The sequence below is a fragment of the Saccostrea cucullata genome, unplaced genomic scaffold, assembly GCF_032062105.1.
Source record: "Saccostrea cucullata isolate Sc308-1 unplaced genomic scaffold, CSIRO_AGI_Scuc_v1 ctg38, whole genome shotgun sequence".
In the NCBI taxonomy this organism is placed as follows: domain Eukaryota; kingdom Metazoa; phylum Mollusca; class Bivalvia; order Ostreida; family Ostreidae; genus Saccostrea; species Saccostrea cuccullata.
The window spans coordinates 568,788-588,399 of record NW_026937075.1 but is presented as its reverse complement, the minus strand read 5'-3'; the positions used below and the strand labels follow the sequence as shown (position 1 = coordinate 588,399).

Genomic DNA, 19,612 nt, shown 5'->3' with positions numbered 1-19,612 from the left:
TACCCAATCACAACTCAGCTAACATTTTTCTTCATATCGATCACATGATTACATGTCATTCGCCATATTCACGGTGGACAAAATTTGAGGAAGAACTACTGAAAAAGATAATTATCGGTTAAACTTCTCTTTGTGAAAAATTTAATAATCTTGGAAGATGGCAGACAACAAACCAATATACACACCGTTTTTCGGCTCAATGGGCGCTACGGCCGCCATCGCTTTCAGTGGTAAGACTTGAATGAAAATTGGTCTGGAGTGGTGATTGATCACTCATTAGCGGTCATTGCCGGCTGGGTACAGATGTTAAAGAACATTTATGAAATACATTATCTATGATATGTTCATGACAAGAAATTTAACAAAAAAGTTAGTTGTTGAGGTATTCTTCATAAATAAGTTATTTTTAGAACTTGGAAGCTACTGTATTATTTCTAAATTAAACAGCCTTTTATAAACTTTTTAAAAGAAAATTTATAGTCATATCGGTTATTTAGTATATTTAATCTTTTAAGAATTAAAGAATCATTTTTTGACATGAAACCTATGATCTATGCTTCATTGGCATACCCAGCATGACCTTAGAAAGAATGGGATGCTGAAAAAGGATTTCTTCTCTTTTACCCTTTCTTTCTAATGCTGTAATGCATTTTAGTAAATTATTGCTTAACCATTCTTACATACAATCCCAAAATTGAACCTGTCAGAGGAAAAAAAAAACTATGTTATTGACCTTTAACTGAGTATTAAATTTTGATTCATGAAATTCTTAATAAATGAAATGGATGCATCTTTTAGGATAGAGAGCAAAACAAATTTTTGTGTATGTGGGTGCAAGTGTTAACATTCATTTTAGGTCACAGGAAAAATATCAGCATGCATGTATTCCATGGTTTTATGTCTTTGAAAAAAAATATCTAGTACACTCTCACAAATTCCCAGGTTGTCTATTAAATTAGTGCTTTTGGGTCTGTCTTGTTGACATTTAAGTGACATCGAGAACGTCTATGGCCTGAATTTTTAGATTTGTGTATATAGTGATAGAGCCATTCAAGAGATAATATTTGTTATCTTTAATTATTCATGTATTTAAAAGTCAGCCCCAGACTACTAAGGAATTTCAATGTAACTTGAACACAAATTTTTATTCAGATTCTTGGGAAAGTTGGAAAAGGTGTCAGGGAGAGTTTCATTAATTTCAGTCTGTGCAGTCTCTTGACTGATTTTGAGTTGTATGTTGTAATGTGTTTGATAAGTGCTGTAGATAGATATAGATATATCTTATAAAATTTGATAAATAATGATTTTTACATGGTTCAGATTATAGTGCTTTGACCTTAACAATTGTTTAGTCAAGTGGATGATTAACTTTTCTTTCAAGCACACCACTTGAATGATGTGTAGATCGTTGTGGAGAGTGACAAACAAGTCAGTAAATTAAGTCCTCTTTCCCAATATAGGAAGGTTACAAAAAATAATTCCCTCACTGAGCACTAAACCTTCAAAACTGTTAGGATATTTTTAGATGAACTATGTTGGATATTTTGATCTTTAAAAGAAAACCCAGAAAATTGATACATAATATATAGTTATATGACTTCCTTAGGTCTTCAATTACCATGAATATCGGTTATTTTTGCTAAGCACTTAGCAGCCATAGTCATTTTCCATCGGTACTTTAAGAAATGGTGGAAAATCTGCATCAGTTTTAATTTGTATGATGATATTTGATAATTACAACAGGGAAAAGATTAATTATTTAACTGAGTTGAAATTATTTAAGTATTTAATGTGATGCAAGTTTAGAATTTTCTGTTTGATAACTAATTTTCTTACCTTTACTAAAAAAGAATTAGATATTTGATGAGCTAACTGTGCAAGAAATTCACAATTTGGTCTTGTTGGAATGTTTACTATGTAGTAAATAGTCATTTTTTTATTGGTTTTTCTGAAAGATATTTCAATTACTGGTATTTTATATTTGTGTTTAAATGGTTCCAGTTATCAGCTGATTTACCGGTACATATTTGATCACATGTTGAAGGTTTGCCAGGTGTAGCGCTGTCTAACATGTGATGTTTACTATGGAAGTAAGAGCAGGTCATGTGACTAATTGTCACTATAGATGGATATTCTTATGTAATGGACTGAGCCACATGTTACCAGTGAGCTACTTGCTGTATTATGAACATGACTTCTAATTTCATAAACTCTTTACTCTCTCTGTCTCTTTCTTTTATTTTTTTTTGGGGGGGGGGGGGCAGCAAGCAGATTTTGTCAAACAATAAATATTTGTATATTTATAGTGCAGCAGGCATCAGCAGCAGTAGTTTATAACTGCTATATTTTATTTTCCCGATTATCAGGCTCACTCTGTCCTCCGTCAGTATTATGCAGTATTGTGTGAAGTCCTTTGTGACCTTGGTACTGTTTTAGAATTGCATTGATTTCCTGGTTTTCTCGTGCTGTATGGTGTTGTAGTAAGCGATATTGATTCCTTCCTTTACGGTGGGCAGATCTGGAGAGGGATGTATATAGGACGGAATTTCCCATTGATTAGGACTGCTTAGTTTGGTTTGAGCATCTTTATAATGCCTGGACTGTAAACAGTAGCTGAGGCAGCAGTTTTCTTGTATCATTCAACATTCTTTTGATAATAAATTACGTAGGCTTCCTTATATATTATGGGGATTAAGTTTCTTTACTTGGAATTCTTTACCTGTTTCTTTTATTTTACCTTATAAGGTTCTCTTTAAAGTTTTTATGGCCTTAAGATTTAACAAGCACTGATAACAATAAGCTGTTCATCTTTTTTATTAAGATCTACAGGCTAACACAACAGAACAAAATTCTAGTACTTCTGTGTTCATGGCTGACATGCTGTGTATTTGAAGATGAAAAAATGACTGATATGTCCTTGACATTGGGAACATTAAATAACACAATTTAATATTCACAAATGCCTGTTTTACCTTTATAAGTAATGAGAACACATTTTCACAACATAAAATAAGTATACATGCCTAGTGACTGTGAAGAGCAAAATAGTATGAATTTCTGTGTAAACTTTAAAACATATAAAACCAACAACCTTAAAATAGAAAAATCTATATGTATAATGTTTTTCTTTTCAGAAAATTTTTAAATTGTTCTTTTAAACTCTTCCTCTATGGAAAATAAGGATTTTTTTTATCCAGTTTCTGAAAACATTTTCCCAATTTTAAAACAAAAGTAAGAGGTGTTAAATAATTTCTCAAAAGGAAGAATGCTTTATACATTCATGATCTAATGCAAGAGAATACCCGATGCATGAATTTATTTTTAATCTCATATAGCAACAGTTTTATTACTTGGATGCATAACTGCTAATATTTATTTCCCAGTCACAGTGGGGAAATATTAAAACAATGGACATGTTACATATTTTTTGTTGCAACATTTCCTCCACTGTTTAGATGTATAAAGAAATTGTATTGTATACCATTGCCATAAATGTACAGTTATCTTGTATTTGCACTGTACACAGTCAGACTGCATGCCAATTGACAGTTTTCTTACTGATTTATTTGTCAAGGGTCATCAACAGGTATTTGCAATCCCTTAGTTTTAGAACAGTAGGTAAATATATAGAAGAGCATACTACATGTAATGATACTCAAATGAATATCTAACACAAGTTTACATATCAGTGTAACAGATGTCAGGTTTCTGTAAATCACTATTCAGTATATGGACAAGAAAATAGAAATAAAATATATTATATATATAAATGTATATGTATGTACTTGTTTATGTTTACCTACATTTCACTTATATATACCTTATTGAACTTTCAGCGCTTGGAGCTGCCTATGGAACAGCCAAGTCAGGTACTGGGATTGCAGCCATGTCCGTGATGAGACCTGAACTGATCATGAAATCTGTCATTCCTGTGGTCATGGCTGGTATTTTGGCTATTTACGGATTGGTCGTCGCTGCTGTTATAGCCAACAGTATTGATAAAGACTATACTTTATTCAAGTAAGTTGTATTTTCAGTACCAAACTTTAAATAAAACAATTTTTTTTTTTGTGCATATTCAGCCTCACAACACTAGTTGATAATTTCATTATTTTAACTTGGAATTACATGTATTTTGCAGGAGTTTCACACACTTGGGAGCTGGACTCAGTGTAGGCCTTAGTGGTCTGGCTGCCGGATTTGCCATTGGAATTGTGGGAGACGCTGGGGTACGCGGGACAGCACAGCAACCTCGACTCTTCGTTGGAATGATTCTGATTCTTATTTTTGCTGAAGTATTGGGATTATATGGATTTATCGTAGCTTTAATTTTGGCTACCAGAAATGACAGTTAATTCATTTCCACCATGACTACATGTGTACAAAGAGTCTAAAATGCTGGTTAGATATTATACGTGAGTGTAAGAGAGGGGACGATCAAAATAAATCTATATAAATCCTGTACATATAAAGCCCATGTGAAGCTACTCATTGACATTGTATAAGGTCTGGATGTGGTAGTGTTGTTAGAACATTGTTGTAAATGATGTGGTAAATCATTCCGTAGGCCAGTCTTTTCTAGATCTTGTGCATTCTTCTGTGATTTCCATTTAATATAAACATGGGTCTCAATTTATTTTTTCATGCACCTTGTTTAGTAAAAGTTGTTTGGCTCAATCATGGCTCTGAAAATATTTCTTATATATCTATCTCTTTTTGCAATCCAAAAAAGCATTCGTCTTTTACTAAACAAGGTTCATGATCGGGTATGTACGAAGCTGTGAACTTGTATATAAATTCCTGAGTATTTATATTGTCTTAATGTTATTCTGTCTAGTCTAAAAATGAATTAAGAACAGGCAGATATTGGAAATAATTTTGTGTACTATTGCTTTTAACGTGTGAAGTTTGCCCTGGCCAAATGAACACTTTCCTTTATGCTTGATTCCAACAAGAAAATAATCATATGTAAAGTTTTAGTTGTCTTAAATCACTGTGGAGCTAGATCTAGCAAAGAATCTGTAATAGGTTACATTCATATTATTATTTCAAGTATGCCATGTGGCAATAAAATGAATTAAACAAAATGTGGTGTGTTTGTGGAGACTCCTTCTTTGTGATCCGACTCGAAGGACATCAGTTATTTTATAGACAGGTATAAAAATATAGATACCTGAGAGGTAGTATCAAGGTACAGTGAAACTTGTCTAATCTGAATGTTGTGTATTTCAAAATCTTGCCAAATACAATGTAAACTTCAAGTCTCTTTCAGTAATATAGATTGATTAAAATGTCTGATATGGCCAATTTCTTTAGAACCTGCAGTGGCCTTATGAGACAAGTTCTTCAGTAAAATCTTTAAGGAAGCAGTTCTACTGGATGGTTTGATTTGGGAGATTTGACTTGTTAGTCTGTAATGATGTGGGCCTTGGAAATCTATCTGGATAGCTCATTCATTACTCATTAGAACACCTGACTAGTGATGCTGGGGTCCCAAGTTTGATTTCTAGTCCAGTCATACATTTTCTCCTTTCCTGTTTCATAATTTGGTGCTTTTGACCATCCCTGGACTTGCAGGTGAATCAGATATGTCTTTGAGGATTAAGAAAACTTAAAGGAGGTATGTCATGCTTTTAGCCATGGATGTTGGCCTACACAGCTCAACTGGCAGAGCACCTGAATAGTGATACAGGGGTACTAGGATTTATTTCAAGAACATCCATACATTTTTCCTTTCTCCTACAGTTATTGCCCCCTTTGGCTAATCAAAGAAGCTAATAAATTCAGATTTTAAACAGTAGAATCGGATGGTGTTAAATATCCAAAGTGAATTTACAAAATCATGCAAAGGATTTAGAAATTTGTATACCAGTAGGATTGATATTGCTTTTAAAAAGTAAGAACACCCACAAATGACATACTTCTAGTCAAAATCAATCCTCATATAGCTGAAATTTCATGTTTGATAAATTACAAACTGAAGTTTATTATTCCACTTTCATACAAAAGATTGCATGGTATTCATGTCCTAAAATCTGTGTTTTATAAGGCTTGGATAAAGGTCGGTTGTATTGGCTTACTTAACTGTAATGGTTTGTTCTCCTTTAAAGATATCTAGGATGGGTCAATTTATACTGTGTGTAGCAACAAAACAATTTAAGTGAACCAGTACTCTACATTAAGAAATAAACCAATAAATATATTGTACTTTTATTGAATCACAGACAAGTCTTTTTTTTGCACTCTTCAGACACTAAAGTTCTATAAAATGTCACCAACTGTCGCTCCGTGATATAACAATTCACGCGTCATTCACAATGTAAATGTTATATAACATGAATGTTACATATAAAAGTTGTTCTACAAACAGTGGAATTTTTACCATAAAGCAGGTAAAATAGATTAAAACTGCCTTCAACAGATATATATATTAATGTACGTGTACATTGCAACATCGCTAAATGCTGACGGTCCCGTGTATAGACGCCCTCGTCAGTGTTTGTCGAGAGCTTTCACCAGAAGTTCGTTTAGTCGGTCCACCATGGTGCGAGGGTCATCCACCAAACCAGCATGTATCATAGCATTATCATATAACTGAAAAATATTCAAGAAAACGAATTAATGATTTTTTAAAAAATTTTTTTTTGGTAATGAAATTGGTTGAAGAATGTACAGATAATGGCTTGATAAGAAAAGAAAGGATAACCAAACACCAATATCTAAAAATAGATCAGATAAAATATTTCCAGTGTTTTATTTATATTAATTCATACACCTTAAATTCATGTTCAAGTGTATATCTCTGGTGTCCTTTTGTCCTCTACTTATGAGTAGCGTGTTTTTTCCCTTTGAGATGACCCGAATTAGGATAACGGGGAGAATGTGTTGACATAAACTGATAACGATCATGAAATATCTGGGTACCTACAAACAATGGCACACCAAGATCCAACTAGGTATCACCTATATAATTAGATAATATATAAAAATATTGATTTTTCTTTTTTTTTTTTTTGGAATCCGTATTTTAGTTATCTTTCAATAAAGGCCATGATCTCCAAGACAGTATCTTTTGACTAATAATACAAATTTTGGAAGAGGAATTATTTTTCCAGTTTCACAATATATGCATAATATTTGCTAGTCCATCTTTAAACTGAGACACAAGGTACATTTTTAGAGCAAATAAAATTTCAACAAATAACCTCGGTCCTTCCCTAAGCCTGATCAAAGACCATGAAACTCAGAAAATTTAACATTTTAGGGCCCATAACTTCCACACTGGTGTACAGATTTTTATGAAGCTATCAAAGTTTTCCCCCTGCCAGGTTTTGCATATCTTCTGCTGTTTTGTTTTTTTTTTACATCGGGAAAAAAGGCATGTTATGTAGATTTTCAAATGGAATTCCTTAAATTGTAGGACATGTAGATACATGTAGCATGACAATGTAAATAATCCACACCTAAAAATGAAAATTAAATTAGAGGGCTGTGAACACTGCTCTCACAAAATGACTGTCAAAGCTGACCTGGGGAATCATTTTATAAGGCCAGATCCCATAGTCCAAAAGGAAAAATAAGGAATCTACAGTATATGTGATTATTCAAAAAGTTTTACACAACATATCTGAAAATTTAAGTCTTGAAAGTCTGTACACTTTTTCTTATTAGGAAAATAACCCCTTAATATGTATAAAAAAACGAAAACAAGAGAAAAATTGTATTTCCAGAACTACCCTCCTGATTTATCTCTTACACATATTCAACTCATATTTATGCAAATTTTAAAACTTTCTGTAAACATGAAATTTTCAGGGCATAATAAAGCCAAAACTATACCCTCTATAGAGTACAATCATTACATGTATAAATGTACAGTCATACCCTTGATTTTTTTTATTACTGAACTGAATAGACATATACAAAAAGTACAGACATGTAAGTGACATCCATAGATCCTTTACAATTATAGTATAAACCAATAATTTTTTTTCCCAGAAAGGTAACACTGAAAACATTTTTCAGGAAACAAAAAAAAGCTCTCTACAAACCTGTTCTACCACCAGTCTTCCAAGCTCTGGGTTATTTTGTTGTAAGGAGTAAAGTTTCTTGATCAGTGGATGACTGAAAAAATAATACATTAAAACAGTGCTTGAGCCTTGACTAATTTCAAAATATTTATCAACAGGCACACAATAAGCATTATTTTTACTATGGAAGACTTCTTTGGATTTTAAAGATGGAATAAGCTTCTCTAACTGTAGTTATTGACAGCATGTTTAAGAGGTGGCTGAAATTCCACATTATTGGGAGGGGGTGGTTAAATTTCAAATGTGGATTATTAGGAACATGAAATTGCCTGGATATTTTTCCTCATATCTGAATAAAATTTCCACAGTGTATTGTGTGACCACAATATTTGGATTAACTTCCTTATCCAACTTGGAATTAAGCACCCTTAGACGGAAAAGATTTCCAGCATGAATTGCATAGCAATTTTAAACAGAGTTTCCCTTGCTTACTTTCGGTTGATTAAAAGTGTTGTGACACCTATATTTCCTGGAATTCATTTCCAGTATAGAGTGATCTCCCTTTACCTGGGATTGATTTCAATATGATATCAGAGTAATCTTCCCTTACCTGGGATTGATTTCTGATACAGAGTGATCTCCCTTTAAATGGGATAGAGTGATCTCCCTATACACGGGATTGATTTCCATTTTCCCTTACCTGGAATTGATTTCCAGTATAGAGTGATCTCCCTTTACCTGGAATTGATTTCAAGTATAGAGTGATCTCCCAATACACGGGATTGATTTCCAGTGCAGAATGATCTCCCTTACCTTGGATTGATTTCCAGTGAATCTCCCTTTACATGGGATTGATTTCTCCTATAGAGTGATCTCCCTTTACCTGTGATTGATTTGCTTCCCTAATCAAGGATTGATTTCCAGTGAAGAATGTTAATCCCTTACTTGGGATTGATTTCCAGTATAGCTCATTCTTCCCTTACTCCTTACCTGGGGTTGATTTCCAGTGTGGGTTGAAGCAGTCTGTATCTCTCCTCCTGACTTTTGCCTGCCAGTGTGGTCCTAAGAAAGTGTCTGGCTGAAGCCATCTCTGCCACAGTTATCACACAGGGATGGGATGATAGTCTCTTTGTCACCTAAATCATATATTGCAGTAATATTCAAAATAGGGACTGTTATGCTTTTCATCTTTATTCCAGGGTGAAATTCAAACATGAAGACAGACAAAAGTTAACATACCAGTAACTTTGATCACTCAAAAAATAACTGACAAAAGTAAATATCAAATATTTGTTCACAAGTACAATGTAGAGAGAGAATAGAGAGGTTTAGTTACACGTTTTGTGACGAACTTGTATGGGTGACGTCATCAATTGTTGTGTTCTTCGACATCATGACGTCGAATCCGACGTGTAGCTACAAGTTTAGAACGTGTAATACACTGTCTACACGTACGACGTAAACGGGTAAACTTATAGATTAAATTCTTTATTTTTTTATGCAGATGATTGATTTTTATGCAATTAAACAAGAACACAAGTCTATCTAAAAAAATTAATGAATGATGATTCGATGATTCCATCAAAGTATTAGTATTTTTATCAATGAAAAGTTAAACTCAAAATGGTACCAAACAGCATGTTTATTTTGTACGCAGGATTCATTTGTAGAGGACCCTACCCTCCAATACACCAAATAAAAAATCATGGTTTCTTGGTGATTTTTCAATTTCTGTTATTTTCTGTTATTTTTATTAAAACCTATTTTAACACCTCTATATTCTTTATTTTTTTTATAATAAAATATTTTAGAACTATTATATAACATCCACAGGCACTAGTGACATAACAAAAAATACAACCCCTCGCCTAATAAGTTATAGGTAGTAGGCCTATGTGTAACATCAAGTGCTTGTTGAAATTGTATAATAATTTCATTAACTATTTTTTTTCTTTTGTACTTTCACTTGTAAAGATCCAGAGCAGGTCTCTACGAGTATTTAAAAAAAAAGGGGGGGCGGTGTCTGATTTTGGTTTTAACAATGTTTTGATGTATTAAATTTTATTTCTTGCCTCCTTTCTAGACGTTATATGATTGAGCCTTCACAATTTATCGTTTTAAAAAGGTTTTCTTTTGGACCCCCCACCCTTCATCCTTCACAAAGTGCAAAATGTGGTCGTTTTTTATCGTCAAATAAATAATTTTTATGATTGCTTCCATTTTTAAAGTGATGCAGAATTAAAAGCTTAATTGTCCTGTAGAGATACGAGGTGACAAAATATTTAGAGCGATTCACTGCCTTGAGATGACAATACATATATTAATTGTTCATAGTTTATGATATCTATGACTAGAGTAAGTATAAATTCCATTTCACCATAATGATTTGTCTAAATTAAAAATAATAAATACAATGCCGTTCAATAAATTTACTGTTCAATCACGAAATTTGCATACGTACACGTGTGCGTATAACTAAAACATGTTATTGACGTTGACGTCAAATAGAACGTGTACGTCAATGTTACGCGTACACGTTGTTACGTCACTTGTAACTAAACCTCTCTATTCATAAAACTTATAACAGTATAACAGTACACTTGACAGCTTCCACAGAGAATACAGTCTTACTGAGAGTTTTTCTTTCTGACCATCTTACCTTGACCTTACTGACTTTGTTCATGAGTGTGTTGGATATCCAGTCCATTAGATCACCAGCCTCCGACCGAGACAGACTGCCCGAGTCCGACTCGCTGATCTCCTCGTCTTTATCTACACTGGTTATCTCGTTCTCAATGGATTTGAGATTCTTCTTGTAAAACTGTCCCAGGTTCATGAGAACGAGCTCATCGTACGGCTCATACAGGAACAACACTTCTTTGTCTTCCTTCTGTAAAGCCTCCAGGTATGGGGAACTCTCCGCCAACTGACGACTGCAAAAATTCAGACTTAGGTAAGAATCAACCAACTCAAATGGTTCCAAGTTTTATAAGATTATAGAATTAGGTTGGTGGTCAATGAGATACTTAATTTTTTTTAAAATTCAAGAGAAGGTTAATAACTGCTTTAAGCAGTTTTTTTTTTCAATATTCATTAATATATAAAAATTGATTTCTGAATTCTTGTTCACAAAGGTTTATTAGTACCCAGTTCTGTTACAAAATATGTTATAATTGAATTATTATACATTTGCTACATCTTTCATTCTATGTCTGTACTTTGCAAAGACAGGTACAGTGGTAACTGTCTTGCACTGACTGCAGAAAGGTACATGTAGTTCGTATCTTGTAGTGTTTTATTTCTAGTTAGTACTTACTTTGGAGCAGACAGGTAGAAGATGTCTCGAGCTCCTGCCTTCATCCTCTCAGAATACTCGTCCAGACCAATCACTTCTCCTGGGGCTGTCTTAGATGACTCAAACCTCAGAAGCTTAGCTATTCTCTCCTTCAAACAAAACCATTGTAGTCAGTAGTCAGTACAGAAAAAACCTCTCAGCACATTCATATTTATATATTTATTGAAAAGCTCACTTGAGCAAAAGGCTCAGTTGAGCTTGAACACAAATCTCACCCTTTGGTCCTGTTCATGTGTCGTCACTATGCCTTCTCTGAAGAAGAGGCCATAATCCTCGTAAAACTTCATGTACGTCTGTGGATCTTTCTTACTTTGGTCCAAGAAAAATTTAATTATCCTCGTTGTCAAAACATCATTTAATTTTCTGTCAAGAAAATGAACTAATGCCTCAAAACATGTATATCCCAGTCTTAACATCGAGAAAAATAAGACAGACGAAAGTTTAATGAGTACTTATTTTTTTTGCATTGGATGTCATTACATGTTACCTGATAAGAGCACTGTCCTGTAGGAGTTCTCTACTCAGGTTCAGAGGGATATCCTCACTGTCCACAACTCCTGTACAACAAAAATACCGTCACAGAATAATTAGGAAAAAGCACAAGTGGTCAATGAGCAAATAACAGGGCCGTCTGTGGTCATGTCCTGCTTTTGAGAAAATTATATAAAAGATTTCTTTTACAAAACTTTTCTATTCCTAAGTGAAACTTTGATTCCCTATCATAGTTTCAACCATCCCCCTTTCCCTATCCACTCTCCACCCCCTAAGACTATGCATCGAAGAAAAGTTAAAGTATACTACATAGAGATAATTGCCTATTTATGCACATAAAAGTGCTGTTCCTTAGAAGATGATTTTAAATGAATAATTTAACCCCCTTTTATGGCTACATTCTAGCCGCCCCTTTCTCTCTTATGAGCTGAAAAAACTTAATCTTTTTCAAAGGGAAACTCTTATTTTCCAGTGGTTCTTGAAAAGAAGAATTCTTTGTAATGTGTATTATCTCCTATTGAAAAGGAATAATCATTCATTTGAATAATCTTGTATCCTATTTACTAAAGGATGCTTCTGTCCCACTTGGTTAAAGTTGTCCAAGTACATGAGTTAAAAATAGCAGATTATTGGAGTTTATTATAGTAGAATTAGTATTAATATATGCTCAAAGAATGAGATAAGATGACTGACCTTTCATGAACCTTAACCACCTGGGAAGGATGTGACTGGCCCGCGGCATGATCATCACTTTCCTACTGTACAGGTTAACACTCACATCGGTTTCTCTACTCATGTCAAACATGGCTGAAAAAAGATCGGACTTAATAAAAAAAAATTTACATGTTTTGTTTTGTTTTTTTCTTCTTTTTTACTGTGTATCATCATAAATATTGTTTGATAAATGGAACACTGCTAATGTATGCAGATGCTTTGAAATGATGAAATGTTGTAAAGGCTAAACAACATTTAGCAACACAAAACCACAACACTTACTGGGTTTATACTCTGGTACATAAAACAGAGCTCGGATGTTTAGGGGAGCGTCAATTTTGTACTGAATTGTGTAGCGTGGTTTGTCGTACACATTTCCGATGAAGCGATAAAATTCCTCATGCATGTCATCTGTAATGTCCTTGGGATCCATCATCCACAGTGGCTGAAATGGATTATTTTTAAAAGTTTGTTTTAAGTTTTTTCTTCAAATTTGTTCTGAAATGCTCTTCTTTTGGCATGGACTTAAAGCTCTGGATTTTCTTCAACTTGTACAGAATAGCATGTTACACACCTGTATGATATTTGCTCGCTTTCCGTTCAGGTAAATAGGAACACCAACAAAATTGCTGTATTTCTTAATAACCTCTGAAGTGAATGCAGACAATTATCAAAAAACATAACTAACATTAAAAATCATCATTTTTTTTAATGTGCATACAACTGACCAGGGCAAGCTTTTAACATTTTAGATCACTGATACTTTTTTATGGAAAAAGCTCACTTCAAATTTTTGGTTCAGGTGAGCTACATATACTTCAATTTGCCTATTTTTATTTACTTCACATTCAGTATTTCTATCAAGCTGTCATTAGATAATAAAAGCTAATCTCCACATTTGGGCCAAACTGTCAAATACTTTGGCCAGTAAGTCTGGTCTGAACTTTGTAACAATTTTAAGTGAAGTATCATTTGTCTGAACTGTTTGGTTGACTTTGATACCGACCTTTGATCCGTTCTTCCTTGGCGAAATCGTAACTGTCTCCCTTTAAATGAAGAACAATTTTTGTCCCTCTTTGTACCCCCTCAGCTTCTGCGATGTCATAACTCCCAGTGCTTTAAATAAATGTATAATATGCATTGATTTTTTTTAAATTTAAATGGGAGAATACTAAACAATAAATAGTTTATACAGGTATGTTTAACTTAGTACAAGTGATGCATTTGCCAATAATAAGTATACAACCTTTAAACAAATAAACTGTTTTGATGCGATGATAATGACATGATAAAACTTAATGTTAAATCCAGGATCACACGAAGCATAGAGACTGAGATGCTAACCCATCTGATATCCAGGAGAAAGCCTGACTTCCCGGTTTGTTAGACTGTGAGAATACTTCTACTTTCTCTGCAACCATGAACGAGGAATAAAATCCCACTCCAAACTGACCAATGATGTTGCTGCTCACTTCTTCTGGCTTTTTAGCGATCGTTTCTAAGAATTCCTATAAAGGAATAGTGTACATGCATACACTGAAGGCTAAAATAGAAATAAGATTTAACACAGGCAGTCTTTATGACAATCAAGATCTACAATATTCCTACCTTAGAGCCAGACTTGGCAATCGTTCCAAGGTTTTCAATCATTTCTTCCTTGGTCATACCTATGCCAGTATCCTACAAAAACATCAATATCTTTGAACTCCTTTCCTTTATTTTAAAAATATACAATATTTACACATTCATTTACATAAAAAAGAAATTGATTTTAATCAATTTAGCAAAGAGAAAGTGTCCACTTCAATGAATGTAACAAAGTCTTGAATATATACCTGAATTGTGAATGTCTTTTTGTTTTCGTCTGTTCTGATGTGAATCTCTGTGGGTATGTCAGAATCTAGAACCTCAGATTCTGTCATTTGTAAATAGCGTAACTTTTCCAGGGCATCACTGGCATTGGAAATCAGCTCTCTTATAAACACCTAAATCATAACATTAGATTAGAAATCACACTTCTGATAAATGCCTACATCATGAGCTTTGTTATCAATATTGGGATACCCTAGAAAATTAACTGTGTAAAAATTATTTTGGTAATGTTGCTGAAAACCTTTTTTTTCTTTCATTCACTTTTTAGCAAATATATCTGCACAATGAATTGGAAGAGATTTTACATCTTTTGGTTCAACATTTTCAAACTATACCTCCTTTTCTGAATACAGTGATCTAGCAACAATGTCCAGTAATTTTCTGGTCTCTGCTTGAAATTCATGATGATCCAATGGACCTGGTTAACCAAACAAAAAGTCAATTAGGCAGGAATTTGAGTTAAATGTACTATAAGTTAATGATGATGTACAGTCTTATGCATCTTTTTTTATAAAATGAACAGAAGCAGAATGCTTATTTTGATGCACAAAACTGGACAAACAATATATTTTCTTCCCTATAATCATATTCATATGTAAACCTTGGATCACATAGTGTGGTCCCACTGCACCCCAGTGGATTAAGACCATATGACAGATACTAGTATGACAGATCAGTTAATGATAGAAATGTTTATAGGGAGGGGTATGTTTTGAACAAAATTGAATCTACACTTTAAATACTATGTTTTCATGTTCTTATGACTAATCACAATTTTTTGAGATTTGTCCAATACTTTTGATCTATTGTGTTTTCATCCTGTCCCTGGGAAACAGGATTTTAACAAACTTGTATAGATGTATACATGTACTACCTGAGAATGGCTCTAAATTAATACAACAATTATAGCTTTCCCGTATTTGAGAAGAATCTATAATCATACAGTCAGAGCATGCTTCCATTCTGGCTTTGCTGTTCTTAAGGATATTATTAAAAATTTGGGAGATTTTTTGTATATAATTATTTGGATAATTAAGTTATACTTTGATCACAGTGATCATATTGGCTCCTCCCTACCTAAAGGAGATCATGTTGTTTGTTCTGCTGTTTTTGAGCCTATTCCACTGACTTATTCCTATCAATCTTATCTTTAACATATTTCAGTGACCTTTGTGAGTTTTGTCTTTCCTGTTCTACTGATCATATGCTTATTATACTGACCTTTGCCGGTTCTATTGACTTTTTTTTTGCCTGTACAGATCTTTTTGCCTGCTCTCCTGACCTTTGTGTCTTTTCTATTGACCTTTAATTTTTGGAACATGCCATTTTACTGACCTTTTGCCCTTTAACTGACCTTTTGCTCTTTAACTGACCTTTTGCCCTTTCTGTGTCCTTTATGAGGCTGTGGTACTCCTCCTCTGCTGGCTCAGCAGTGACAGTCTGCTCATTGTCTGAACTGAAGTAGTATGGACTGGTGCTGAAAGATCTAGTCCAGGGAACCAGTTTCTGGGCCTGGTAAACAGGAACAAATCCTAAAAATAGATAAAAGTGTATTTTTTCACTAATTCACTTAAAAAGTAACACTGGGCCAATATGTGGGATTTCAGGTATTACTTTTTTAAATAATTGGTGTGATGCACCATGTGGACCACCCTGCAAAATGCGGGCACACATATTTTATTCCTTTTAAGCTAATTGCAGTTGGCACTTTCAGTATTCTTCATAGAAGTTATATGGAATCTATGATTAAGAATACAAAAAAAATCGAATTCATTTATTTGGCATACTGAAATTCACTGGCAAAGAAACAAAGTTTTCTTTCTATGTGGTTTGCTGTCAAGTCTTTTTTTATGATTGAACAAAGCTTACAAAATTCATGCACATGGAAAATATATCTTACAATGAAAAACCATATCAACAAAGTCTAACCATCTTAGCTTGTTCCTTAGTCTCACTTGATCTCAAAATCTGGATTGTAATATGTGGGGTTTTTTTTTTCATACTAACTGGTTAGAATCTAGGTGAAGAATGATTGAATTTCTTAGAATCATGCAGAAAAATTCTTTCCATCATTCAATGTCATATAACTTGTTGATTCCTTTAATTATTTTAACTTTTCCTAAATTTAATTGTCCGTGACATATTAATTATGTAGCATCATACTATGATCAAATATTAGATTTTAAAATGGCCCAAATATATTTCTCTTCAGCCCCTTTGATAGCAAAATGGTCCCATTAGGCTATTTCATGAACAGTGGTAGGTACAGCATGATTTCATGCAAGGAACTGTTTCAAATAAAAGCGAATTGAGACATTTACAGTGAAGTCGCCAATTCCGGGTCACGTCAGGGTGTTTGGTTGATATTTTGCAAATCTGTTCAATTCATATTTTATGCAATATATGTATTGAAAGAACAAATAGTGAGTCATTCAAACACCTTTTTGTTTTCAAAGAAGCTACAAGGGAACAATATTTACAGGGGTATTTCAGCAAGGCCTAGCTTCCACAGTTACGAATCATTTTCTCCATTTCCGGGTCATGTGACTTCACGGTCGTGTAATATTCACGGAATGTTTCGGAACACAATTTTTATGACGTGGAAACATAAAACAATTCATGCAGCTTGGAAAAAAAGTAAAAGAACCACAGAAATATGTTTAATTTTTTTTTAAACAATTACAACAAAACAAATTGCAGTATGCAGAATTTAAAAAAATGTATTAGGATTAAAAATAATACAATTATAAATTTATTTATTTAAAAAGTGCATTAGAAGGGTTAACTCGATTTTAACTTTTAAGAAAAAATATTTTCCAGTTAGAATACTTTTGATAATCAAGGTTAATACATGGTTGTCGATTGGTTTTGTCATACATGCCAACTTTTGAAAATTCCCATGGGGGATTTAGCGCGTGACGACAATTTTCAAAGCTTTAAATTCACGACATTTTGTAGTGAAATTAAATGATTATGAAATGATTTTTGTTTTTAAATTTATAATATTGATATCACTTATCAATACAACTTAAGGATTAATTTAACACAAAAATGATGTTTTAATTTCTTTCCAAAATTGAAATATTTTTTCTAAAATAGGTGCCTCTCTCACTAAAGAAGGGGTATTTAATTACATATGTAAACAACATAATTTTTCTACCAGGACACATAATTTTATTTAGTGAAAAATTGAAAATTGTACAACTTTTAAATCATTTTTTTTTCAGAGGCTAAAAAATATATGAGGTTTTGATACTGTAAAGTCCTGTTTCTGGAAATATTTTTGAGATTTTTTATTTATATTTCAATTAATAAGAAATTCTAATAAGATACTAAATTTACAGAAATTTATACCACCTATCCAAAAGAGAATTATTTTTTTTACAGTCATGAAATTTGTCAGGTTTGATGGTGCCATGTGGGTATTTCCTTAAGTCATGCACATACCTAACATACAATATTACTATTGGGAGAAGGGAGGGAAAAGAAATTCTAATTGACATACACTTGATTGTTTCATCTTAATTTTTTCATAATATTTTAACTGCCAAACTTAACAATATTTTTCATTATAGGTAGATAAAATCAGCAGCTATGCTTTGTAGTTTTCTACTTTCGTTTTCAAAAAAAAAAAAACGATCTCTTTGGATTCCGATTTTATGGTTTGACTAGTGTTTTATTGTCTTTAATTTATGTTTTTAATAAAAGAACTAACAATTATCACGTTAATCTATGTGTTTCACCTTGCATACCCCTTAAAACTGACAAGATAATCCCTAATTGCCCCAAGCTATAAGCTACTTGTACCTGGACAACTGCGTGCATTCATGCGTGAAGTGATTTCCTGTGACACCTGGTTAAATAAACAATGAAACTTGTCTGTGTGCATTGAATAAACAAGTCTGACATTGTTATCCCGATTGTCAAAATTCAGCTGTAGGGAATCTTTTAAAATCGGAAATTTTGGTGATTTTTTTTCAAATCGGGAAATTGGGCCAATTTTTCTCTCACGATTGGGAAAGCGGGATGAAAGGGTAAAATCGGGAGGATCCCGCCTAAATCGGGAAAGTTGGCATGTATGTTTTGTACATAGAATTTTGACGTGTTCATGCCACGAGATTGCGTGACCCGCAAATGGAAAAACTACTCCTATTTGATTTAATAATCATTATAATTTTATTTGAGAAGCGATCATTATGATTGATTTCTGAGTTAAAACTTAATGCATTTGCAATACTTTCGAGCTCTTATTATTTATCTAGAACTTTTATATCAGCCTTTCTACAGCGAACAAAAGCGAAAGTAGCCCGTCACCGCAGCAGAAACATCCAAGTCTTTAATGAGTGCTTTTTCAGAATTTCGATTGTCGGATGCTCTCTTAAAGTTGATATTCAAAATTTTGTAATTAATTGCATACAGAAAGACCAGTTCTTCATGACCAGCGTATTCATTAAGTTTTTTGCGCTTAAATTTTAACAATATGGCATAAAATACACACGAGTGACCCGGAATAGGAGACGACCCGGAATTGGCGACTCCACTGTATAGGTAAATTATGAGACATATGAACAAATATATTGCAGACTAAATCCCAGGCACATGTGCTTTATCAAGCTTTCTCCCAATTTCAGATACAACCCTGAAATTCACTTTGAAATTGCATCAACCGAGCAAATTCTGTCAGTTCCTAAAATTCAATATACAGTAACTAACATAAATTACCAAACAAAAAAAATTGCAAACCTTGTGGTTTTATTTTGTATTTCTGAAATGCTGTACTGTATCTGGAATATGATCTCAGAGAAGCTAAAAACGACCTTCGAGTGGAGAGCAAACATGTGTAACTGGACGCAGCCATTTTTCTCAACCTTGAAGGAATTGTAACCCCTAGAACCTGCACCTGACCGGATTCCGGTTTGTTTTTTTAATTTGTTACGCAGCTTTTGAAACATTTAGCTTATCAAGGTCCTCAGAAAACTAAAATACATGTACATTTTTATAAACTAAGATTGTGAGATTTTTTAGGGGAGGGGGGCATACTTCTGTGGAAGCGAGAGAACCAGAAACTGTTCCATCCACTTCATCGATTTATATCCATATCAAAGATCTTTTTCTTGTTCATCATGTTAACTGTTCACATGTTTACTTG

The 19,612-nt window shown here is 33.4% G+C and overlaps 2 protein-coding genes across 2 annotated transcripts; one reads left to right on the top strand and one right to left on the bottom strand.

Moving 5' to 3' along the window:
• Positions 1-37: 37 nt before the first annotated feature.
• Positions 38-5,087, top strand: LOC134247239 (V-type proton ATPase 16 kDa proteolipid subunit c-like). Its single transcript, XM_062729601.1, has 3 exons — positions 38-230; positions 3,837-4,020; positions 4,142-5,087. Exons 1-3 carry the CDS (start codon positions 158-160, stop codon positions 4,353-4,355), a joined length of 471 nt encoding a protein of 156 aa, XP_062585585.1. The 5' UTR covers positions 38-157; the 3' UTR covers positions 4,356-5,087.
• A 1,107-nt stretch (positions 5,088-6,194) lies between these two features.
• On the bottom strand, positions 6,195-19,362 carry LOC134247238 (heat shock protein 75 kDa, mitochondrial-like). The gene is made up of 17 exons (XM_062729600.1): positions 19,207-19,362; positions 15,837-15,995; positions 14,799-14,881; positions 14,427-14,576; positions 14,200-14,271; positions 13,936-14,099; positions 13,598-13,707; positions 13,166-13,239; positions 12,874-13,036; positions 12,571-12,684; positions 11,873-11,942; positions 11,601-11,748; positions 11,347-11,474; positions 10,690-10,963; positions 9,021-9,166; positions 8,052-8,124; positions 6,195-6,594 (listed from the first exon to the last, which is right to left on the bottom strand). The coding sequence occupies exons 1-17, from the start codon at positions 19,319-19,321 to the stop codon at positions 6,493-6,495; spliced, it is 2,145 nt and encodes a 714-aa protein (XP_062585584.1). The 5' UTR covers positions 19,322-19,362; the 3' UTR covers positions 6,195-6,492.
• Positions 19,363-19,612: the final 250 nt, after the last annotated feature.